General features: G+C 52.8%; 1 protein-coding gene across 2 annotated transcripts in view; it reads left to right on the plus strand.

Moving 5' to 3' along the window:
- Window positions 1-22,202, plus strand: part of KDM4B (lysine demethylase 4B) — a 131,125-nt gene that overhangs the window by 24,949 nt on the left and 83,974 nt on the right. For both annotated transcript variants that reach the window (XM_037165379.2, XM_053658288.1), the window contains exons 2-6: window positions 6,081-6,180; window positions 11,060-11,225; window positions 16,815-16,990; window positions 18,078-18,192; window positions 20,729-20,922. In XM_037165379.2, coding sequence (XP_037021274.2) covers window positions 11,085-11,225; window positions 16,815-16,990; window positions 18,078-18,192; window positions 20,729-20,922 — 626 coding nt within the window. In that variant the 5' untranslated portion in view covers window positions 6,081-6,180; window positions 11,060-11,084. The remainder of the gene's footprint in view (window positions 1-6,080; window positions 6,181-11,059; window positions 11,226-16,814; window positions 16,991-18,077; window positions 18,193-20,728; window positions 20,923-22,202) is intronic.

Genomic DNA, 22,202 nt, shown 5'->3' on the forward strand with positions numbered 1-22,202 from the left:
GAGAACAGACAAGGACATAGTGTGAAAAGTGTAATCATCAAAACTCTTTATGAGGCTCTACCATCAGCCCTGTCCTTGCCATCTCGGGTTTTAGCCTCTGTTCCTCTCCCTTGCTCCATGGCTGTGATGTCTTCTCATGTGTTTATTTGGCCATTTGTATATCTTCTTTGGGGAAATGTCCATTCAAGTCCTTTACCCATTTGTAAAGTACATTGTCTTTTTTTGTTGTTGAGCTGTAAGAGTTCTTTATATATTCTCAGTACAAGTCCGATATGATCTACAGGATTTGCAAATATCTTCACACATTCTGTGGTTGTCTTCACTTTCTTGATTATGTCCTTTGAAATCAAAGTCCAATCTTTTTCCTTTGCTGCCTGTGCTTTTGGTGTGTGTCTAGAAACCATAGCCTAATCCAAGGTCGCAAAGATTAATTCATGTACTTTCTTCTAAGAGTTTTATAGTTCTAGCTCTTACATTTAGATCTGTGATCCATTTGAGTTAATATTTTGTCTGTGGTGTGAGGTAGGGGTCCGACTGATTTTTTTGTATGTGCATATCTGTGTTGTCCTAGCACAGATAGTCTTTTCTTGTTGTGTTCTTTTTTCATTAAGTGCTCTGGGCAACCTCACTGAAAATCAACTGACTTTGAACATGCAGGTTTATTTCTGGACTGTCAACTCTTCTTCCATTGATTGCTATGTATATCTGTATGCCAGTACCACACTGTCTTGATTACTGTAGCTCTGCCAACCTGAGTGATGCCTCCCTAGGCTTGGGGGTGGACATTAAAGAAAAATGATGTGACTTTTACAGATCCACATAATGAGACTAGAGCCTTCTTCATTGGGATCCAGACAACCTGGGGTGCCTGCCGCTTCCCTAACTGAGCCTTCACAGCTTCTGCAGTTGGATTTTGGTGTCTGTGAAGACATGGAGGATTTGGTGAAATATTTGTAAATAGAGGTTCTCTGCCCGGTTGGGCCTTGTATTCAGCAGGTTGGGTCTTTGATGGTCCTGAAGCTGGATTGTAGTGTGGTGTCAGCTTACTTTTTCTTATCAGTCTGGGTCTTTTTTCAGTGGGACTCTCCTCTTCTAACTGAAGCCTGCCGTGCAGCAAGCTTCAGAGGACAGAGGTAGAGGGTTTTTATTTTGAAATGATTTAAAACTTACTGAAATGCTGCAAAGACAGTGCATAGAGTTCTATGTGCCTTGGGAAGTGTTTCACCTTCCCAAATGGTAGTTCTTCACCACAGAGGCATGGCCCAAACTAAATGACCAAGAAACACGGAGGAATAGTATTTACCAAATCATGGGTTTTATTAGGACTTCACCAGCTGTCCCCTAATGTCCCTTTTCTGCTCCAGGGATGCCCTGTCACATTTAGTCATCAGATTTCCACAGACTTTTCAGGGTTGGAACCATTTCTCATTCCTTTCTCGTCTCTCACTACCTTGACACTTTTGGAGAGCACTGGTCAGGGATGTTGTAGAATGTTCCTCTGCTTTGTCCAATGTTCCCTCGTGATTAGATGGATGTGATGTGTTTGGGGAATACAGATGCCTTCTCCATGCAATGCACTGACGTCCCGTCACTGGTGGTGTCAGCCTTCACCCCTTGGTAAGGTGGTGCCATCTGGGAGTCTGCGCTGGAAGGTTGCTCTTTTTCCCTTTGGGATTTGAGACAGTGCCGACACCCTCTTTCTCCTCAAACTTCCGCCTGTCAATTTCAGATCGACAACAATGATACACAACCAGAATTACTTGGGCCTTCTCATGGTGACACGTGTCACCCTCGGCCCTTCTCCGCTTATGAATTAGAATTCTTTTGTAGAAAAAGGCTGTCCTCTCTCTCTTTTAAGTAAAGACCTACGCCTTTTTGTTTTCTCTGCAGGTAATTATCCAGTTCCATCACTGTTTATCGTGTTGCTCGAGTGATCCTCGCTGTGCTCGCCAGGTGCCCATCGTCTCTCCTGTTTGGTTCCCTTGTACTTCCTTTGTGTCTGGAACCTCTAGCAAGGGCGTCCTTCCTCCCTGCCCCATGTGACGCTCAGGCTTATCTTGTGTGTCTCCAACCACAACCCTGGAGTTGACAGCTTCTCCAAGGAGCCTGGCTCCTTGTGTTGGAGAACAATATTGAAAAACTGTCACCTGGCTGCTGGGTACACTCAGTGCTGGGGTGCCATGGCTTCCCTGGCCTGTCAGTTGACAGAGCTTGGAGATGTGAATACCAGCCTGTGCATCCATGCCCCTTTGTATTTTATAGCCGTGTCTATCTATTCGTATATTTATTTTTCAAAAACCCACAAGTGTTCAAGTCAATGGGTCCATCCAAGGCTCTGGGTGGCCTCCCCACCCTGTGAGGGGCACAGAGACCCTGCAGACTTCAGCAGGCAGCAATAGATACCTGCCCCCTTTTGGGGGCCACTTGGGGCTTGCGCTGTGGGAGGAGTAGGCACATTTGGGAGCTGAGCTCTCCTAGGTCATGGAACTGAGTATGCAGGTGATGGCTCCCTTCCTCTTTGGTCCATAGGACGTGCAGTCAGCTCTCCACCTCTCGGACCCCGGGCATAATGCTAGCGCAAGAATGGGTAGTGTGGCCTGGTGGGAGCCCAGCCCTTGGACCCACTCCAAGGGTCAATGTTGGGTGGCTGAGAGCTGATAGGACCGGAGAGCCCATGTACCGCACCTGGGGTATGGAGGCCAAGCTGTGGGGTTCCAGAGATGCTGGTATGCAGTGGCAGCTCCGGTTGCCTCAGTGTGTAGGTGTAGCCGGATCTTCCTCTGGTTCCTGGTTATTTCCTTTCTGGCCCCACCTGCCTGCCCTTTGCAGAAGAGGTGGAGAGGTAGTGCCTATGCCTTCTGCTGCTTCCGTCAGCGTCCGTGGGCTCGGGGCAGGTGTGTCGGAGTAACAACGTCATCTAGTAGTCAGACTGCATCTTTTTAAAGGAGAAATGGTCACACTGCGCTTTTTTAGGGGCATTGGTATCTGATGGGTAACCACTGCAGACTCTTACCTGGCTGCAACCGGCCTCCCTCTTGAGTTCTATTCTTAGTGCCCCAGATTTCCCAGGACCCACAGTGAGGTCAGCAGCTGGGCTGGGCCGGCCTGGGCAGCAGGAGGCATGAGACCCAGCCTGCCTGGGTCTTTTTGATTTTTTATTCTTTAAAAAAATTACTTTGACCTTATTATTTATTTTTTTAAAGATTCTATTTATTTTTAGAGAGAGGGGAATGGAGGGAGAAAGAGAGGGAGAGAAACATCAATTAGTTGCCTCTTATGTGCCCCCAACTGGGGACTTGGCCCACAACCCAGGCATGTGCCCTGACCGGGAATTGAACTGGCGACACTTCAGTGCACAGACCGGCACTCAATCCACTGAGCCACACCAGCCAGGGCTGACTTTATTTTTCAAACAGTTTAGATTTAGAGAGAAGTTGAGCAGATCAGTTCTCAGAACAACCCTCCCCCCGCCCCCCCTTCCCCCACAGTTTCCTTGTTATAAACATCTTACATTAGGCTGGTATATTTGTCAAAATTAATAAACGCATTTTTAGTAACTAAAGTCCACACTGTATTAGGATTTCCTCAGTTTCCCCTAATGTCTTTCTCTGTCCCAGGACCCCATTCAGGATCCCATGTGACAGTTTGTTGTCACATCTTAGCTCCTCTGGCCTGGGATAGTTTCCGATTTTTCTTGTTTTTGGTGACTTTGGCAGTTTTGAGGAGGATTGGTCAAAGTCCCTAAATTGGGGTTTGTCTGGTGTTTTTTTCGTGGTTAGACTGGAGTGCTGTGTTCTGTGAGGAGGACCTCAGAGGTAAAGGGCCCATCTATCCTGTCATATCCAGGCTCGTGTGTCACCGTGACTTATTACTGTTGGTGTTGATCTCGGTCTCCTGGCTGAGCTGTTTGCCAGGTTTGTCCACCGTAGAGTCACTCCCCCTTCTGGAAGGAAGTCACTCTGCAGCCTGCACGTAGGGTCCTCTGATCCCCCAGTCCGGGCTGCCTTGCGTCATGTGGGTCTGTGGCTGGGTCTGCATCCCAAAGCCTGCAGGGGATCCTTCAGAGGAGCAGTGGATGTGGGTTAGCCTGGACCTTTGTCCCTTGTAGACATGGGTCAGGGTGGATAGGGGCCTAGCCTCAGCCTGTGGCCTGAGAACTGGGCCTTGACCTCAGTCCCAGAGCTTCTAACCTCCGGCTTGGAGGTTGGTGCTCTTAGCCCCCAAAGTGTGAGAGAAGAAGTCCCCACGTCCTTGGTGGCCCAGCAGCCATGGGCAACAGCAGATTGGGGTTTGTCCAGCTGAGAAGCACAGGCCCTGGTGGTTTCTCTGCCTTTCAGACCATGTGCTGATAGGTCCAGCTCATCCAATGGGGGAGACAGCATACAAAGAGACAGTTAAAAGTGACACAGGAGTCACGTGATCCCATTGTGACATGATGAGAAATTGGGGCAGTTCACAGTAGAGAGACCTTTGCAGACAGTGGAAGTGAAAACACCCCTCACTTCCTCTGTGATGAGGGAAATGCACACTGAAGGTAGACACTAGTCTCGTTTGCTGACCTGACCGGTAACCACAGATTTTGCGACTTGACACACATTTATTATCTTACAGCTCTGGAGCTGACATGGTCTTACAGGGCTAAGATCAAGGTGTGGTCAAGACTGGTTCCTTCTGGAGGCTCCAGGGGAGCGTCTGTTCTTTGTCATTTGTAGCTTCTTGAAAGCGCCTGCACTCCTTGTTTTCTGGTCCCTTCCTCCATCTTCATAGCACATCAGTCTGACCTCTACTTCTGTGATCACATCTCCTCTGGCCCTCCCGCCTCCCACTGTACGGTGGACCCTTGCGATGACAGATCCCCCCTGATAATCCAAGATAATCTCCTCTCAAGATCCCTCACTTAACCCCACCTCCAGAGTCCCTTTTGCCCTAGAAAGGAGCATTGCCACAGATTGTGGGGGTTCAGACATGGACTCCCTTGGTGGCCTTTACTCTGCCAGCTACAGCTACATGAAGAGGTTCCACAGTAATCTGATCCTCTGACTTTCGCTCTCGCCAACGTCAGGTACTGGCAGGGCTGTGGGGCAGGGCAGTCTTCAGCTGTGCAGGTGGGAGAGCCAGCAACGGTTTACCGTGTCCAGAGGGAGATGTGGGCAGCCATGGTCCACACATTTCAAAGCTTCATGTGGCCTTTCAACCAGAGGTTGTGACCTGATAAAAGACAGTAAAATCACTAAAATGGGTTGTGCCCAGTAACTTTAAAAACCAGATTAAAATGAGATGAAGAAATGTCAGTGTGCATCGTCTGTTGTAAGGGTGTTGGTGAAACTCATGCTATTTAAAACTCTTGGTGAATTGGAGAAAGGGTATGAGATTGAGTTCAATGAAACCGAGGGGCGAGCTGCCCTTCCTGGACCTGTCAGGGTGCTCAGGTTGCAGATAGCACGTGCAAAGGCCCAGAGGCAGGGAACATCCAGTAGACCCTGTGCCACTGGGGCTCATATTTCTGGGCAGCTGTGATGAGGTGTAGGAGGGAGAGCTGGTGAGTCGTGGCAGCTGTAGCCCAGATTGTCAAGGGTCCTGAGGCCAAACCCAAGTTTAGAGTCTCATGCTACTGCATCCATTCAACAAGTACTGGAGTGTCTCTGCCCTCGGTGGGGGTCCTGCACTTAGGGGGTCTGCACAGCCCCTGCCAGGCTCTCCCTGTGTGCACTTCATGGGGGTGCAGATGGCGGTCATCGTGAGGTGTTGTACATGTGACTTTCCTCCTTGGAGGCGCCCCTTCCCTGGCTGTAAGGGTTCATAGGAGGCAGAACTTACAAGCCTCTCCAAAGCTGCTTTTACCTTAAGGTTTTCAGAAGCTTCTCTGGCTTAATTTTTTCATGGAGGTTCTCATTTCTTCAGCTATTGATTAGTGGAAGATGAGTTTAAAATGGATTTTTGTGTTCCTAGAAAGTGACAACGATTTGGAAACATCTGAATAAAGGCGAGAGCGTCCTTGGGCTACGTGCCGCTAATGAAGAATTTGGACTTAAGCATGCAATCAGTTTAGTTAATTGTGTTTTGTATTTTGTGCATTTTAGGAACCATCACCGTTGCTGGAACCTGACAGAAGTCTGAGCCCCTTACTATAGAGCATCTGTCACTGCAGTCTCGCCATTGGAATATACCAGGAACTTCCAAGTAAGTGCAGGACCAAGGCACCAAAGGCCACAGCCTGCTCCCAGTGGCTGGGGGTTAGGGTTGCCCCATTTAGTTCCTGGGGTATCCAGGCTGTACATGGCCTCAGACAAAGGAGCCTGGAGCCCTCTGGGGGTGGCTGTGCTGGACATCCCTTCTCTAGTTTGCACATTCCACGTTTGCACTCTTGCCCTTTAGCATCTGAATCCTGTCCCCTCACTTCTAGAAGCCCTGAGAACCACCGTGCATTTTGATTGATCTGGGGTCACCCAGACAGGCTGTCCTGTCTGCATCATGTGGATCAGGCAGGATACCACTTCTGGGCTCGCTGAGGGCCCTGTTTACCCCACCCCACAACCTGCAGAGGATGGTGACCAGTCACAGCCAGGGGTAGGGAGGGGAGGGGAGGTATTCAAAATGGAAGATTCTTTTGAAACACATTTAAAAGAATCCTCTGCCCAGCTGCTTTTGGGTTTCAACTCCAGGCTGTTCACCTTCTCCTATACTTTTTGATAATAAACCAGGGACAGAGGACAGTAGGTTTTAAAGTGGTGGCCTCTGATGGTGTCCCAAAGTGGTTACTGGTAAGAAGAGAGGGAACAAAGTACCTCTCGGCTCACACCTCCTGGCCCACATTGGGTGGGGTGACAGAGTGGAGAGTGAACAGTCCTGTGCACTCCTGGCCACATTGGCTGCTCCCGGTGGCCTGAGAAAGGCATCTCTGTGTTCAGTCTTGACGCTGGATGCAGGCGACATGGCTCATTAGGGCCAGGTGTGGTCTAGAACATGGCCTTTTCAAATGCATCGGAAATCCTGGACCACCTTTCAGAGCCATTCTCCCTTTCTCCTGTATGCGCGCCCCACAGCTGCTGCAGCAGGGCCATAACCCCAGGGACTGCAAACGCCCGTGTTTATTCTCTGCCAGTCCTGAGGGTCAGGAGTCTGGAATGAGTCCTTTGGGGCTAAAATCAAGGTGTTGGCAGGGTGACTCCTTCTAGAGACTTCAGGGAAGAATTGACCTCTGAGTTTTTTCAGCTTCATTGGGCCGCCTGCTTTCCTTTCCTTGGGTGCCCTTCCTCAAATCACGTCAGCCTCTGCCTTTATTCCTCTGTCATCTCATCTCCATTTCTCTGCCTCTGACAAGGAAGGACCCTTGTGATGACACTGGGTCCCCTGGGGAATCCGGGATCCTTCTCCTCTCAGGTCTCTTTATCCCATCTGCCAAGCCCCTGTTGCCGTGGAAGGGAGCATACAGTCCGCATGAGGATGTGGCTGTCCTGGGGGTGGGTCGGTGATGTATTGTTCTGCTGATCACAATCTTGTCTAAACCCCCAAACTCTTTCACAACAGCTCTACCTTTTACCTTTCCCATCTGTGGTGTGTCAGGGTTCTAGTTTGTTCATACCCTCTTGATATTGTCTAGACTTGATACCAGCAATGTCAGCACTTGATATTGTCTGTTTTTTCATCCTAGCCATCCTAGTGGGGGTGAGCAGTAGCTCACTGGTTTCGATTTGCATTTCCCTGCTGGCTAACATGTTCAGCCCCTTTTCACGTGCTTGTTGACCTTCTTTGGGGAAATGTCTGTTCAAGTCATTGGCCCACTTTTTAATTGGGCTGTTGTTGGTCTCTGTATTATTGAGTTGTTAGAGCCCCGCTGTCGGCATGACACTGTCTGGGAAAGGGCATGTTGCTCCTTCTGGACTGTTCTGCAAGTTCCCTCCTGGGGGGCTCTCACTTGGTCCAGTGCATCTCCCCCCATGTTTCCAGTAAACTGAAAGGTTGGCCCAGGGCTGGTGTCCAGTCCAGTTCCTTTTTTACTTCTTCCATATGTACACATAGGAATTTTATTTACCCTCATTCAAAAAATGTGTCAAGTGTTATGAAATGTTGGGATCACACACCATTTTAATTTTCTTCTTTATATATTTACCTACAAAGCAACTTCATTTCAAAAGGCACAGAGGAAAAGGTCCTGTAGCATTCACAGTGGAGCCGAGTCTGTGTGCTGGTAGTTGAGTACAGCATCTTTTGTCCGTGTGCATGTGCAGGGTACTTCACTTGCTGCTCGTCATCCACTTTTCCCTCCTACATGGAAACCTCACCTCTGTGTCGTGCTGTTGGATTTGAGAGCTTGTGTGGGCAGGGCCCTGGGGCTGCCCCAGTTCCGTCCGGGACAGGCTGGTCTTGGGGAGGAGACTGACATACACTGTCACCTCCCACCAATGGTGTCAGGCATTTGCATGGATGGGTAGGAGGCAGCTTCTGCAAAGGCTGTATCCCTTTCCCTGTAGGCCGCTTATGAGCCAGCCTTGGAGGAGAGGCAGCCAGCTGGCCAAGACCAGCTGGGCTAACCATGAGAGCTATTGGGTGTGGGTAGGTTTTGGCACCCATCACTCACTAGGGTGAAAGAGAGGTAGGACACTGGCTGTCTCAGGATAGTGTGGCTGGGCACCTTGCCCTCCCACTTACCTGCTGTGTGGCTTGGGCATGTGACTTCCCCTCATGGGGCCCTGTATCCTCAGTGGACTGTGAAAAATGGGCTTATTGTGTGGACTAGGTGAGTCACCCATGTAAAACTCAAAGAACAGGGCTGGGGGCCTCTGGATCTGGACACCGGCAGCCATGGCAGGGTGAGGAACCAGCCTCTGGACTTTTGCCTGGCTGTCAAGGGCTTGGGACCAGGGGCTGAGACTGGGGCAGTCATGTTCTGGCAGCAGGCCTCAGAGGACGAATTTGGTGGTCCATGTGATATGGTGGGTGGCAGGGCCCCCCTTCGGAGCCCATTGCTCTGTGCAGGCAGAGGCCCTGAGCCTCCCTGGTGGGTGTGGAAAACCTTGAGGGGTGATGAGGTGAGATGGACAGGAGTGGGCGGCTAGGGGTGGTGGGATCACCAGGAGGGCCAGCTAGTTCTCATGCCTCGTTGTCTTGTCTGCGGTCCCAGCCCATGGAGCCATCCCCTTCCCCACCCTGCTGTCCTGTGTCTCCCCCACAGCCATTAGCACAGCTCATGTTCACACTGATGTTTGCAGTAGCATTGGGGTCAAGGTCTGTCCCCCCAAGGACAGACATGCTGTCCTGTGTGCCACTGTGCGGCAAAGGCCCACAGTGAGCCCAGCGTGACTGTGTCTGGGCTGGCGGGGCCTGTAGGCTTGGGGCGCAGTGGGGTAGGTGCAGGTCCCAGGTAGGAATCCAGGGCCTGACCCCGGCTATAGGCAAGGGGCCCACTGGAATGGCGTGGTGGGTAGCCTTAAGGGCTGGTCAGGGCTCCAGTTGGGGCAGCCTCCTGAGTAGACAGCCTGCTGAGGCTGGGGCCCTCTGCTGCTCCCAAGGGGGTGATGGTGATAACCCCTTTCCTCTGATAAACTGTTTTTTCGTTGGTTCCCTGTGATCCCGCCCAGAGCCACAGTCACATGCTGTCGCAGGTACTTGTGATCTGTCATGCACATGTCAGTTTTATGGCTACCCCCCCCAAGAAGCCTTGAGACTTGTTGTGGACACAGGCCAGAGGGTCATGGTGGGCCCCAGCCTGGGTGCAGTGTTGAAGCAGTGACCCCCTTGCTGCCCCCAACTGTATGTCAGAATATTTGGGGGTCCTCACCAGCCATCCAACTAAGAGTATGACCCTCAGAAGGGGGCTTTAGCTGCTCTCACCCTGGCCCCAGCCTCATGTGCCCCAGGCACAGAACCCCCTGCCTGATGTTGACTCTCTGTTAGGGGCAAGACCAGGACAGGGTGCCTGTGAACCCGAGGCCTCTAGATCTTTCTGTAGGAAATGGACTGCCTCAGCAGCAATTCCTAGGCTCGTGCTGCCCTCTAGTGCCCACTGCAGGGAGCATGTTTTGGAAGCCTGTGCCTGCATTTTGGGTCTCCATCCCTTTTCTGGAAACACTGGGTTTCCTGGCTTTCTCATTCCCAGTTTGGGGTGGGATGGGGACTTGGTTAAGTTGTTCTCCAAGTTCTTGGGTCCATGTTCACTTAGATTTTGAACTTTTTCAAATCCTGGAGGAGGTCTAGTCTTTCGGAACCAGGAGAATTTAATTGGCCAATGGGGACCCTTCCCATCCCAGAATCCATCACCAAGCCCATTCCTGCTCAGAGTGGGCCACTGACAACCTTTCTGGGTCCCCTTTACTCTGAGGAGAGGAAGGGGCCGCTCCAGCGTATAGCCTCCTCCCTGAGAGGAGCCCTCGTCCTTAGTTACCTATAGGTGCCAGCAGTGAATCTTAGAACACACAGGCCTGGCCACGTTCTTCCCTTCTGTGCCTAAATATCTAGGCATGGTTGTAACTGAGGGTGCCTCAGAGCATCTCTGATTGCAGGAAACGAGCCATTCTGGCCAGGCCTTCTCCCTTCCTGGTTCCAGATTCCTGCCTTTGGCTGCTTGTGGGTGACTGGGCCTAGGTTTGCTGACAGCAGCCAAGCTAGTGCTGGAGTGACCTACATGCTGCGCTGGGTGGCCCTCCCTGGAGCTGTCATTCTCCTGCTCACAGGCTTTCACCTCAGAGGAAGGCAGACTCACATGTACCCAACCTCACTTACCTTCTGGGACCTGCTGTGTGATGCTGTCTCTCTGGACGTCCAACTCCAAAGGACATGTATTGATCCTAGTCCTTGACATGAAAAGTTTTTATTTCCTAGGGTCCTCAGTGCTCTGGCTTCCAGTATCATGTTGGCTTTTAGAACTGGGACACCTCTGTTTTTAATTAGTTGAAGTCATTTTGGTCTTTTGTGCCAGTGCAGAGCAAGGAAGTCAGCTCCCAGTCTCCTCTCTGCCCCGCATTGCTTCCTGGGGCCACAGGCACTTGCGGCGCGGTCGGAGGGAGCAGAGCACCCGCAGTGGCGGTGCTGCCGTGCTCACGCTCTCTGTCTTCCCTCGCAGGTGTGGTGGTGTCTCAGCTGCAGCCATGGGGTCTGAGGATCACGGGGCCCAGAATCCGAGTTGTAAAATCATGACGTTTCGCCCAACTATGGAAGAATTTAAGGACTTCAACAAATATGTGGCCTACATCGAGTCCCAGGGAGCCCACCGGGCAGGCCTGGCCAAGGTGGGTGACATCCTGGTCCTGGCACAGCTTTTCCGTGTGTGTTCGTGTCTGAAGGTGGCACTTCCATTAACCTGTTTGCCAGACCACTCTGGCCTTACGCTCCTCCAAACATGATAGGGTTCTGTCCCTGTGCCAGGGTCTGTACCAAGCACTGGAATTCATAAATGCCTGGCACAGCTACTGTCCCCATGGGAGTTGGCAGGCTGGGGCAGGGGCACACCGCCGTGCTGAGCCCAGCCCAGCGCAGCCCAGCCCAGCAGGCTGTGGCTGCCCACACACCCCACCCGGGGGAGAAGGAGGTCGAGAGTCTGGGAAGGCTTCTGGGCAGTTGATGCTGGGGAGGCCTGAGTTTTGCCTTTATATTCCTGATAAAACAACTTATTTATTTTGTGTTTTTTGAGATTGTAATGCACATGGGAGGCAAGTTCAAACAGTGTAACAGGACAGAGTGACTAGTGAGTCTCCTCCTCCTCTGGTCCCTGTCTCCTGGCTCCTGTCCTGGAAACAACATGGTTGCCAACACCCTCTGTCTCTTTCCTTGGCATATTACACACGTGTACATGTGTGTGCATGTGTGAAGTAAGAGAGACACACAGGCTCGCCCTGTGTATCTTGCTGATGTAAATGGTTGTGTTTCTTCTTGTTCATGTGGACCGTGTGGCCTTATTCACCTGATGATTGGGAAGCTTCACAACCTGTCTGCTTAGGGCTCTTCTCGTTGCCTCCTGGACGAGTATCACCTTATCTAGGATTCCTAGTTGTCTGTTCTTTACCCCAGAAGGTTGGTGACCCTTTTCTGTAGAGAGCTGTGTGGTACTTTCTGCCTGGTGGGCCAGATAGTGTCTGTCGCTACCACTCAGCTCTGCCGCCTTGGATGACCTGTAGACCAGCCCGTAAACTGCCGTGCGCCAGTGAAACTTTATTTCTGGACATCAAAACATGAATCTCACAGAACTTTTACTTGTCCTGAAATAGTCTTATTTAAAAAAATTTCCCCAATCATTAAAAAGACACCCCCAACACAAAATCACACATTCTTAGCTCTCAGGCTGTACAAAAGCAGGTGGCGGGTGAGGTTTGGACCATGAGCTGCCATTTGCTGCCCCCACACCTCCGTCTGGGCTGCTTTGTTTGTAACGCCAGTTCCCGTCCTGGCGATACCCGTACCTTCCACCTTGGCCTCAGGAGAAAGGAGAGCAGCAGGCCTGCAGTGCGCCCACCCCCCGCCCCGTGCATTTCATCCGTTGTGTACACGATGAAACAGAACACATTTTTATCTGGTTTGGGGACCATGGCAGCCACTGTCATTTTGGCTTCAGTTCTCCCCTGAAATGGCTTCAGTGCTCACCACCGCGTGCGTCTTACTTGCCTGAAGTTTGTCATCTCACATGAGAAGAGCTCTGGACACCCTGCTGCTAGCATTCTAGCAAGTTCAGAAGCGTCCATTTGGGGCTTTTCTGCCCACCGACCAATCCATGGTCTGTTGTCAATTGTCAATGACGCTACCTGTTGCCCCACCCGCTGCAGGTCCCAGTGGTGGGGAGATTCTGAGGCCAGCGGAGTCCTGGTGCCCGTGGGGGTCGGAGGGTCCCTTTCTTTGTTTTCTGTCACTGACCTAGCTCCACTTTTCTCGGGACACACCCAGCCCGTCTGCCTTTGGGTTCATGTCACCCTTTATGTAAGGAAACTCGTAGCAACTTAGTGTCTAATCCTCCCCCCATCACCTCTCTGCCACCCGTTCACCGCTGTCACTTCTGTCACCTTCTTGCACCCAGTGTCGTCCACGCCGTTGCCTCCTCTCTCTGCTCCATAACTCCCACTGCCTTGGTGCTTCTCCTTTGAACTCAGATGCCTCTGCTTTGGGCATTTAATTCCAGTGGGCTGATTTTTCGCTAATTTCTTTGGATCAATAGGGAACTGTTTGGGGATTTCAGTGAGGCAGGTGTTTCCCTCTGCCTCTTGTTTCACATGTTTCTTTTCTCTGTGAAGTGGTGTTTCACTGGCCGCCTTCTGTCTGGCTAATTGTCACCTTTGGATGTGGGAACTCTTTCTGAATCCGGTGGAGGGGGAGGCAGGGTGAGGGTGCAGGCATGGGTTCTGTGTGACCCTCCTGGCAATTAGGAGCACACCAACGCACAAGCGCACAAACGTCCCTCCTCCTACAAGCAGGGACAGCGTGTGGATCCAGGGAAGCAGGGACTTCGTCCCTGGGTACCTCCCATTTCTTCTAAACGGGGCCATGGCTCTCAGGGCTGCTGGTCTCCTTGGAGGAGGGATATGATGTCCTGCTGTCCTGAGTCAGCTCCAAAGACTCGGATTGGTACCCCCCACCCCTGGCCTTGACTGCTCATCTTTGTGTGTGGGCCTCTGTGCATGTGCATGTGTGTGGACATGGGGGTTTCCTTCTTTCACAAAAGCTGTATTTTGTCCCTTTCTCAAAGCTCTGTGGGGCTTGGTAGAGCTGCATGGGGGTGGGCATTCAGCAGGCACTGATGGAACTAGAGCCGCAGCTAGAAGTGGCTTTGGGTATACGGGAGCCCCGCCTTGGGGTTGGGCAGCCCAGGCATGTTCCCCAGCCCCTCTGCACATGCCTGGGGGCCATGCCCACTGGGCCTCTAGTCCCTACACACCAGGGCTGGGAGCCTCCCTGGGCCGCTTGGGAAATGCTGGGGCAGGAGGAGCCAGGGAAGGACATGATCTGGGGTGGTGGGGTGATGGGACAGTGGGGGGCCCTGTGGGAGGGGTCATGGTGCTTTGGTGCTCAGGTGCATCCCTGAAGACAGTCCTGCAGCTAGGCAATGCCCTGGCTGCTCCCAGCTGCCAGGCCTGCACCCTGCAGAGTGGCTTTGTGGGGGCAAAGACCGTCCGCTCACTCCTGCCCTCAGCAAGGTCCCCCATACCTTCTGCTGCAGCTGCCCAAGACTCCTAGCTTTGCCATACAACTCACACCTGGGCCGTCAGCTCAGTGTCACCTTGCTCACTTGAGGTATGTGGCCTGTCCATTCCTTCTTATTTCAAACTTGCCCTCAGGAGCTTCAAGCAAGGGTCAGGCCGGTACACCAGGCCACATACCAAGTAGAGGCAGTCAGAATGCTAGAGATTTTTAGGCTGCGTCCATCAGATGTCCTTTGCCTGGGATCCTCCTTTCAGATCTGATCTTGCAGAGATACGAGAGTGTTAGGCCATAATACATTACTAAGAGATTTTTCCAGAAGCTTTGGGTTCCAGACCAGCTGGAAGTGGCCCTCCTTTCTTTTCGGAGCCTGCTTAGAATGTGTGCAGGAAAGTAGTGTTTGCACGTATGCACACCAGTTGTCACACGTGTGTCTGCAGGCCCCTCCCTGGTTTTCAGATGTCTTCACACAGCAGCGAGTTAGGGATGGCGCAGATGTACAAAGTAGCCTGAAGCTGTTGTTTGAAAGTGGGGATCTGGGAGTGACACACTCTGTTCATTTTGCCCTAGGCTGGGGTTAGGGACGGACTTCCTCTAATGGAACTGAAGGGGTTCTGGAGCCTGTCCAGGATCGTGCACTTTCCTGCAGGAGGAGATCCAGGTTTTCTCCCAAGAGGAGACCAATAACATAACTGAAAAGCAGCTCCGGGTCCCAGACCCTGAGACCCAGGAGAACGTCTCAGACTCCGGAGGCATGGCCTCTCTTATCTATCCTTTGTGTGTCCAGCCTTGAGCATTTTAGTTCAGCATCTTCAGATTTCTCACTTGAACGCTAAGGAAACCTTTGACTGTCAGGCTGAGTCTGGACAGTACTCTGTTGTCCCATGGTCTCCTACCAGACACGGGTGGCACCCTAGGCACCTGTGGTGGCGTGGCTGCAATTGATGGGGCAAGAGAGAAGGTGTCCCCAGAAAGAGCCTTCACTGAATGGTTGTGACTCTATCCCCCATTTAACTCCATGTTAGGGTCCCAGCCTCGGCACTGTTGGCGTTGGGGCTGGCTCACTCTCTGGGAGGCCGTCCTGGGCACTGTGGGGTACTGAGCAGCCTCCCTGGCTCCCACCCACTTGATACCAGGAGCACCCCCAGTCATGACAACCACAGATGCCCTCGGATGTCACCCAGTGTCCCCTGGGGGCAGAATTGCCTAGGTGAGACCCACTGACTTCCTCTTACCGCTCTGTTGTTATTCATTTGTATTTTATAAGTGAGCCTGTGTGTGCTGACAGGGGACACATCACCTTTCTGTTGTTAACAGGCAGCTGGAGAATAAATGTTTTTGCTGCTGAGCAAAACATTTTCTTCCACCGGTGAGATAGATTTGATAGTCAAATCCTCGAAATGGATTTCAGCCCTTCCGTAAGCTGTTGGCAAACTTGGGCATCAGTGTGGTGTCTGTCCCTCATGGACCCCAGCAGGGTGAGGGTTCAGCCTCTCCAGAGTTTATGGCTGATGCTTTGAAAATGGATTGGGATGCCTTGGCTGGTCTGGCTCGGTGGATTGAGTGCGGGCCTGCAAGCCAGAGGGTTGCTGGTTCGATTCCCAGTCATGGCACTGGCCTGAATTGCAGGCCAGGTCCCCAGTAGGGAGCCCATGAGAAGCAACCACACATTGATACTTCTCTTTCCTTCCCCCTTCTAAAAATAAATAAAATCTTAAATAAAAAAAAGAAAGAAAATGGATTGTGTTAGTTCCTTTTCCCAAAGCTGTTGGGTGGCCTGCTGGGTACCCTGAAAGGAGGCTTGAAACTTGCAGATGCCCACCCAGCCCTGGGAGACACTCACCCCAGCTGGCTCTGTGGGGCTCGCACAGAAGTGTGCCTGGCACTAAGGAGGCCCTCTGTCTAGCCCAGAAGTCGCCCTCTGACCTGGAGGGTGAAGGGGCTGGGAGTGGATTCCTGAGCCTAAGCAAACCCAGGCCAGTGCTTGCTCAGAGGATGTGCCCAGACCTAGTGCCCCAACACCAAGCTGTCTGTGCCGGCCCTTGGTGTCCTCTTGTGGGGAAGGCAGGAGAGCTGCCATCTACTCAGGGTAAAGGCCTGGTGGTTGCCTGTTGGGATCTACTTCTGTGGAATAGCTGTGCCTTTTCTCAAAGGTGACCTCCTCAGGTCCCCTCCCACTTTGAATCATCACCCTCCCCTCAGTCTCTGGGATTCTTACCCAACCTTTATTTTATATTCTTAGTACTTACAACTGGCTGCCTTTCCACCGAGTGTCCTTATTTCCTCATAGTATTTATCGTCTGCTTTGTTCCATGGAGCAGAAGGCCCTGGTGGGTCTGTTTCCCATGTCCATCCCCCAGCACCTACCTGGTGCTGGGAGTACCCTCTAGTGGGTGTCAATGCAGTGGGTTCCTGGAATGAGTGTCGGACACATGCTGCTCCTTTCTGAAGCAGAAGGGCGCAGCGGCCCTGCCCTCCAGTGTCAAAGGTTTTAAAAGAACTTCAAGTGCAGCCGACAGTGCCCACATTGCTGGGACCAGGTCCTCTGGGTGTTTGATAAAGGCTGTGCTGGGTGTACTTCCCAGCTAGTGGCCGCTGGTCTCCCAGGAGCAAGCAGTGTGTCCTCTGCTCAGTTCCCTGTCCTGAGCGGATGTGCCTGTCTGGAGGTGCCTCTGACTTCCCCCTTGGTCTTACAGATCATTCCCCCAAAGGAGTGGAAGCCACGGCAGACGTACGATGACATTGACGATGTGGTCATCCCAGCCCCCATCCAGCAGGTGGTGACGGGCCAGTCAGGCCTCTTCACGCAGTACAACATCCAGAAGAAAGCCATGACGGTTGGGGAGTATCGCCGCCTGGCCAACAGTGAGAAGTATGCATCTGGGCCCCGGGCGGGTATAGCTCGGGTTCCCTGAAACCCCGGCTTTGAGGTGGAGCCAAACCCTGAAGGCTTCCACTACCCTGATCTGCAAAGCCCAGGGGTTCTGGGAGGGCTGAGATGGTGGGGAACATGCACGCCCTCACAGAGCTCGCGTACTCTCTGCTCTGGGTGCACTGGGTGTGTCTTGGCACCTCCCGCTCAGAGCCTCCCGATTTCGAAGAGCGCAAAATCCCAACTCTCACCAGCCCATGGCCACCTGTCTACCTCATGCTGCCTTCAGCATTTGCTGCTGAAGGCTGCCCTCGGGGGCTCGCCCTGTCTCCTGTCCCTGGAGTGCGTCCCCCACAGCCTCCCATAATGTCTCGGTTCTGCGGTGCCTCTTCAGAGAGGGCCTCTCTGACATGCATCCCCGCATACTGCTTCCCAGTTCAACAGGGTGCCCACATGGGCACACTCATGCACATTCTGTGTGCTTACGGGTGCACTCGTGAGCATTCACAGTGCATACACGGTGCACTCGTGGGCACACCACCAGTTTTCTCTTTCCTGTTCTGTTACTCCCAGCTCCCTGGCTCTCTGAAATCATCTGTGTACTTGCAGCAGTGCGTTTGCTCTCAAACGTGTGTCCTTTGAGGGCATGGTGTTGTCTGCCCGCTCACGTACTGTTCCTGGCACCCCAGGACAGTGCCTGGACCGTAATCGGTGCTCTGAGTGTTTACAGAGCAGGGAGATGATGAGAAGCAATAGAGCCTGTGCCCGTCCACCTGCTCCAGCTGCCTGTGGTGTGCTTTGTGACTTGGATGCCACAGGCCCGGCTAGCTGATGAGATGGGATGAGTGGGCATTGTTCCAGGCAGGGCCGCCTGCCTGTCCTGCACATGCCCTGGGATAGATGCTCTCCCAGCAGCAGTGGAGCCCCATCGGTGTTCTCTGGGGCTGTGCTCTTGGGTGGCGACTGGGTGGTCTGAGCAGCCCCTGTCCCTCGGTGTGTCCAGCAGATGTCCTGGGTCTGGCTCAGCTGGGATCATCAGGCCCATGCTCAGAGCCCCCCATGTTATCTGTGTGCTGTTCGCTCACAGATACTGCACTCCCCGGCACCAGGACTTTGACGACCTGGAACGCAAGTACTGGAAGAACCTCACCTTCGTCTCTCCCATCTACGGGGCTGACATCAGCGGTTCCTTGTACGATGATGTAAGTTCCCAAGTCCAAGAGGTTCTGGGGAGAATGAGGGACGCGGTTTTCATGGTGGAGGTGAAGAAGTGTGAATAGACGTGGAGTTGAAAATAAAAGTTAACACAGAAGCTTAGGTGGGCTTTTTGTTTGGGCTTCCGCTACAGCTATGTGCCCAGTCTTAGAGTGAATGAAGAAGGCGTCCTGTGGTTTTTCTGATTTGCAAAATCTTTTTTACTGAGTTGTGGAGCCCTATCTGCCCTGAACCGCCACCGCTAGAACCCTAGGAGCCCCAAATTCTCAGCTGGCCAGGCTGCCAGTGGGTTCATCTACATTTGGTCCCTTTGCTGGGCTGGGAGGCTCTGGGGACACCCAGACAACAGAGGGGGCCTGGCCTTGGCCTGTCTAAGGGCATAGACCAGATTCTGGTGGCAGTGATGCAGAGGCCTAGAAAGGTATGGGTGTTGAGCAGAGACAGGTTTGAGTGGGACCTGTGTTTTTTAGGGGACAGTTTCCTTATATTTATGGGACCTTGGGTAATCCTGGGATGCATGTCTTGGGGTTAATTTCAGAGTTACTGAGCCTAGCTCCTGGGAGTGTTCTGCATGGGGTACCCTAGGCTAAAATCTGGCCTTTTCCTGGGGTGGCCCTCACCCCAAATTGTCATTCTGACGGTCATCTCTTACTGGGACACTCTCTTTCATCCACTGAGCCTGTGCTCACCATGAGAGCAGCTGGTGAGCACCACCTGAGTCCTGGTTTTGGGTGGGGCTGGAGTTGGGTGGGAATAGTGCCTCCTCCTGAGAAGGGCGGGGACCCTTCTGGATGCCAGAGGGGGGAGCCCTTTGGAACAGGCAGAGCTTTTGACTCCCAAAAGGTATCGGAAAAAATGGGCCCACTGCGTGGGTCCCCACATATATCACTGGCCAGCATTTTATTTTTCCCAGAGTAGCTGCACCGTGTCCACACCACCTGCCGTGAGTGAGAGTGCTGCTGCTCCACACCCTCGCCGGATTTTGGTGGTGCCCGTGTCCCGGGTTTTGGCCATTCTGATAGGCGTGTGTCACTGTGGTTTTAGTTTGCATTTCCCTGATGACATAATGACGTATAGACTTTTTTCATGTGCTTATTTGTCATTAGCGTATCTTCCTTGGTGAGGTTCAGGTCTTGGTTCATTTTTTAAGTAGATTGTTTTCTTATCATCGAGTTTTAAAAGTTCTTCGTATGTTTTGGAGAACCGTCCTTTATCAGAAAATACTTTTTGTACCTATTTTTTCCTAGTCTATGGCTTGTCTTTTCAATCTCTTGAAGATCCTGCATTATTTTCTTCAAGTAAAAATTCAAAAATTAGAGCCTTGTCCAGTGAGACTCTCTGGGTTTGCTCTCATGTGCAGCCTGCAGTCGGGTACAGTGGTGGCCCTGTGAAGGACTGTGCTGCCCAGTGCAGGCTCGGCGGGGCCAGTGCTGACATCGTGAGGAACACCTGCCCTGGGTCCCTGAAGAGGGTGTGGGGCCCTGTGTGTGCCACGCCCGGCCTAGTGCAGCAGTTTCCTTTTACAGATGGGAAAACTGAGGCTCAGAGCAGAGAAATGACTCGCCCTGCTCACACGATGAGTTATTGCCTGGCTTAGACTAGACCTCAGGCCCCCTCCGCCTGTGGCTGTACTGTGGACGTGTAGGCTGGACAGTGAGGTGAGGTGGACAGGGCCTTAGGGAGGTGACCTGTCTTTGATGTGCCCTGACCTTGGGCAGCTTCTATTCAAGGCAACCTTGGGCTTTTCTTTCTTATACTGGGGCTGGCCGCTGCCCTTGTCCCATGTTCAGGGCTTCTGCCAGGACTCACCTTGCAAAGACCAGCCACTGGCCTAGACATCAGGGGCCTGGACTGTGCCAGGAGTGGGTGGTGCAGGGTGGGTTGGGATGGGAAGAACGCTGACGTTCACTCAGCTGCTCCACAGGCTTGAAGGGCTCCCCAGGGAGTGGAAGTTGATTAAAGCGTATTTTAGAAGCTCTTATGACAAGACATGGTTTGTTTGCTTGTGGCATTAAGAATAGATGAGACTGGTAGGTGAAGATTCCAGCCTTATTTGCCTGGTTCTGAGAACCACCTCCTTCTCCTCCACGGGGAAGGGCCAGGAGGGCTGTTTGGCACCTTCGCTGGTCTAGCCCCACTTGGCAGTTGTCTTCCTCCTTCATTGTCACTGACTTTGAGGCACATTAATTACTCATGACCAAACTGCAGTCTCTACTGCCAAGATTAACACATAGCTCAGTGTGGAATCCAGAGAAAGCTCTTCCCGGCTGCCTGGCACAGGGCAGTTGGTTGGCGCCTGTGGTGTGTGAGCAGCCCAGAGCGTGTTTGGGATACTGGGGTGGACCAGGCTCTGAAGCGGGCAGGTGTGGGGCTGACTGCTGACTCTGGGGATTTTATGGGGGTCACAGTGCAGCTGCAGGCTCCTAGGGAATGACACTTCCCTTCTCCCACCAGTGTCTGGGGCTGATGGGGCCCAGGCACCGAGGGGTGGCCCCACATTGACACTGTGCTCACTGCCCGCAGGATGTGGCACAGTGGAACATTGGGAACCTTCGGACCATCCTGGACATGGTGGAACGTGAGTGTGGCACCATCATTGAGGGCGTCAACACCCCCTACCTGTACTTCGGCATGTGGAAGACCACCTTTGCCTGGCACACGGAGGACATGGACCTGTACAGCATCAACTACCTGCACTTTGGGGAGCCCAAGTCATGGTGAGTGTCCAGCCAGCAGCTCACCCTGCTTCACAGGGAGGAGGGTCCTTGCTGTGCATAGGCTCCTCTGGGGTCAGGCACGCATGGGGGTGCCTTCTGGATGGCTCCCTGTGGCTGGGGCTCTCAGGCAAGGTGGGCCAGGATTGGAGCTCTGGTAGCTCAAGATCTGCTGGCCCTGCCCCCACTGGCTCAGGGCAGCCTTGGTTTACCCAGCAGTTTGGGGATGAGGGATATGTGCCCCTCAGAAATGAGCTTTCAGATTCATGGAGCTCAGGGTTTGCACTCAGAGAGCCTCCCACTGACCAGTGGCTGGTGTTCAATTTTCTCAGTGCCTGCCCAGGCTGAGTCAGGTGCGTGGCTGTTGTACCGAGGGCTCTCCTGGGGCCTGGGGCCTGGGAGGCCTTAAAGCACTGAATCTCCCCTCACCGTCCTCTTGGCCTCTGGGTTGTAGGGTGAGGTTAGTAGTTGGCGCCTGCTACCTTGGGGTACCCTGCTGCCTTGGGATACCCTGCTGGTTTGCAGGTGCTGGACTGGGGGCCCTGCAGCCTGGGTCAGACGCCTAGCGCATTATGTGGTCTGGAATCTCTGAGCTGAACACTTACCTTACATCCAGCTTCTGCTGGCAGGCCAAGCAGCAGCTGCCTCCTGTTTGTTCACTGTGGTTTCTAGCAGAGACTTCTGAACTAGGGCTTAGTATTTCCTTGCCTCTCCCCAGCTGTCTTAGAAGGTTCTGTTATCACAGTAATCCGTGATGCTCAGAGGGGTGGAAGGGGAAGCCCGAAGCCTGGGAGCAGATTGTGGAGTTTGGGGCAGTGGGGAGCAGAGGCATGCAGACACAGCACAGCTGGGGACATAGGCGTACCCTGGCCAAGGCACGCCGTACCTTAGCTGAGCCGGTACCCACAGGTACATCCAGCTACTTAAAACTCCTGGAGCCCTTTGCCGAGTGGGACAGGAGCAGGAGCTCCGGGCGGAGGGCCCTGAAGCCTGGAGGAAATTTTGTTCTGCCCTTGGCTGTGTGACCACGCTGTCCTCAGCTCTCCGTGAACAAAGCAGTTCCCACTCAGACAGATAGGGTGGGATAGGAAAGCATTGGACATGGACATGGCGGGGGCGTTTGTATGAGCGTGCTGGGGCTACTGTAACAAATGGCCATGAGCCTTAACACACACACACACACATTTATTTTCTCACATTCTGGAGGTTGGGTGTGTCACAGGGCTAATGCCCAGGTGTAGGCAGGGCTCTCTCTTGTCAAGACTCCATGGGAGAATCCAGCC

The sequence above is a fragment of the Artibeus jamaicensis genome, unplaced genomic scaffold (genome assembly GCF_021234435.1).
Source record: "Artibeus jamaicensis isolate MK-2021 breed Jamaican fruit bat unplaced genomic scaffold, CSHL_Jam_final scaffold_537, whole genome shotgun sequence".
Classification (NCBI taxonomy): Eukaryota; Metazoa; Chordata; class Mammalia; order Chiroptera; family Phyllostomidae; genus Artibeus; species Artibeus jamaicensis.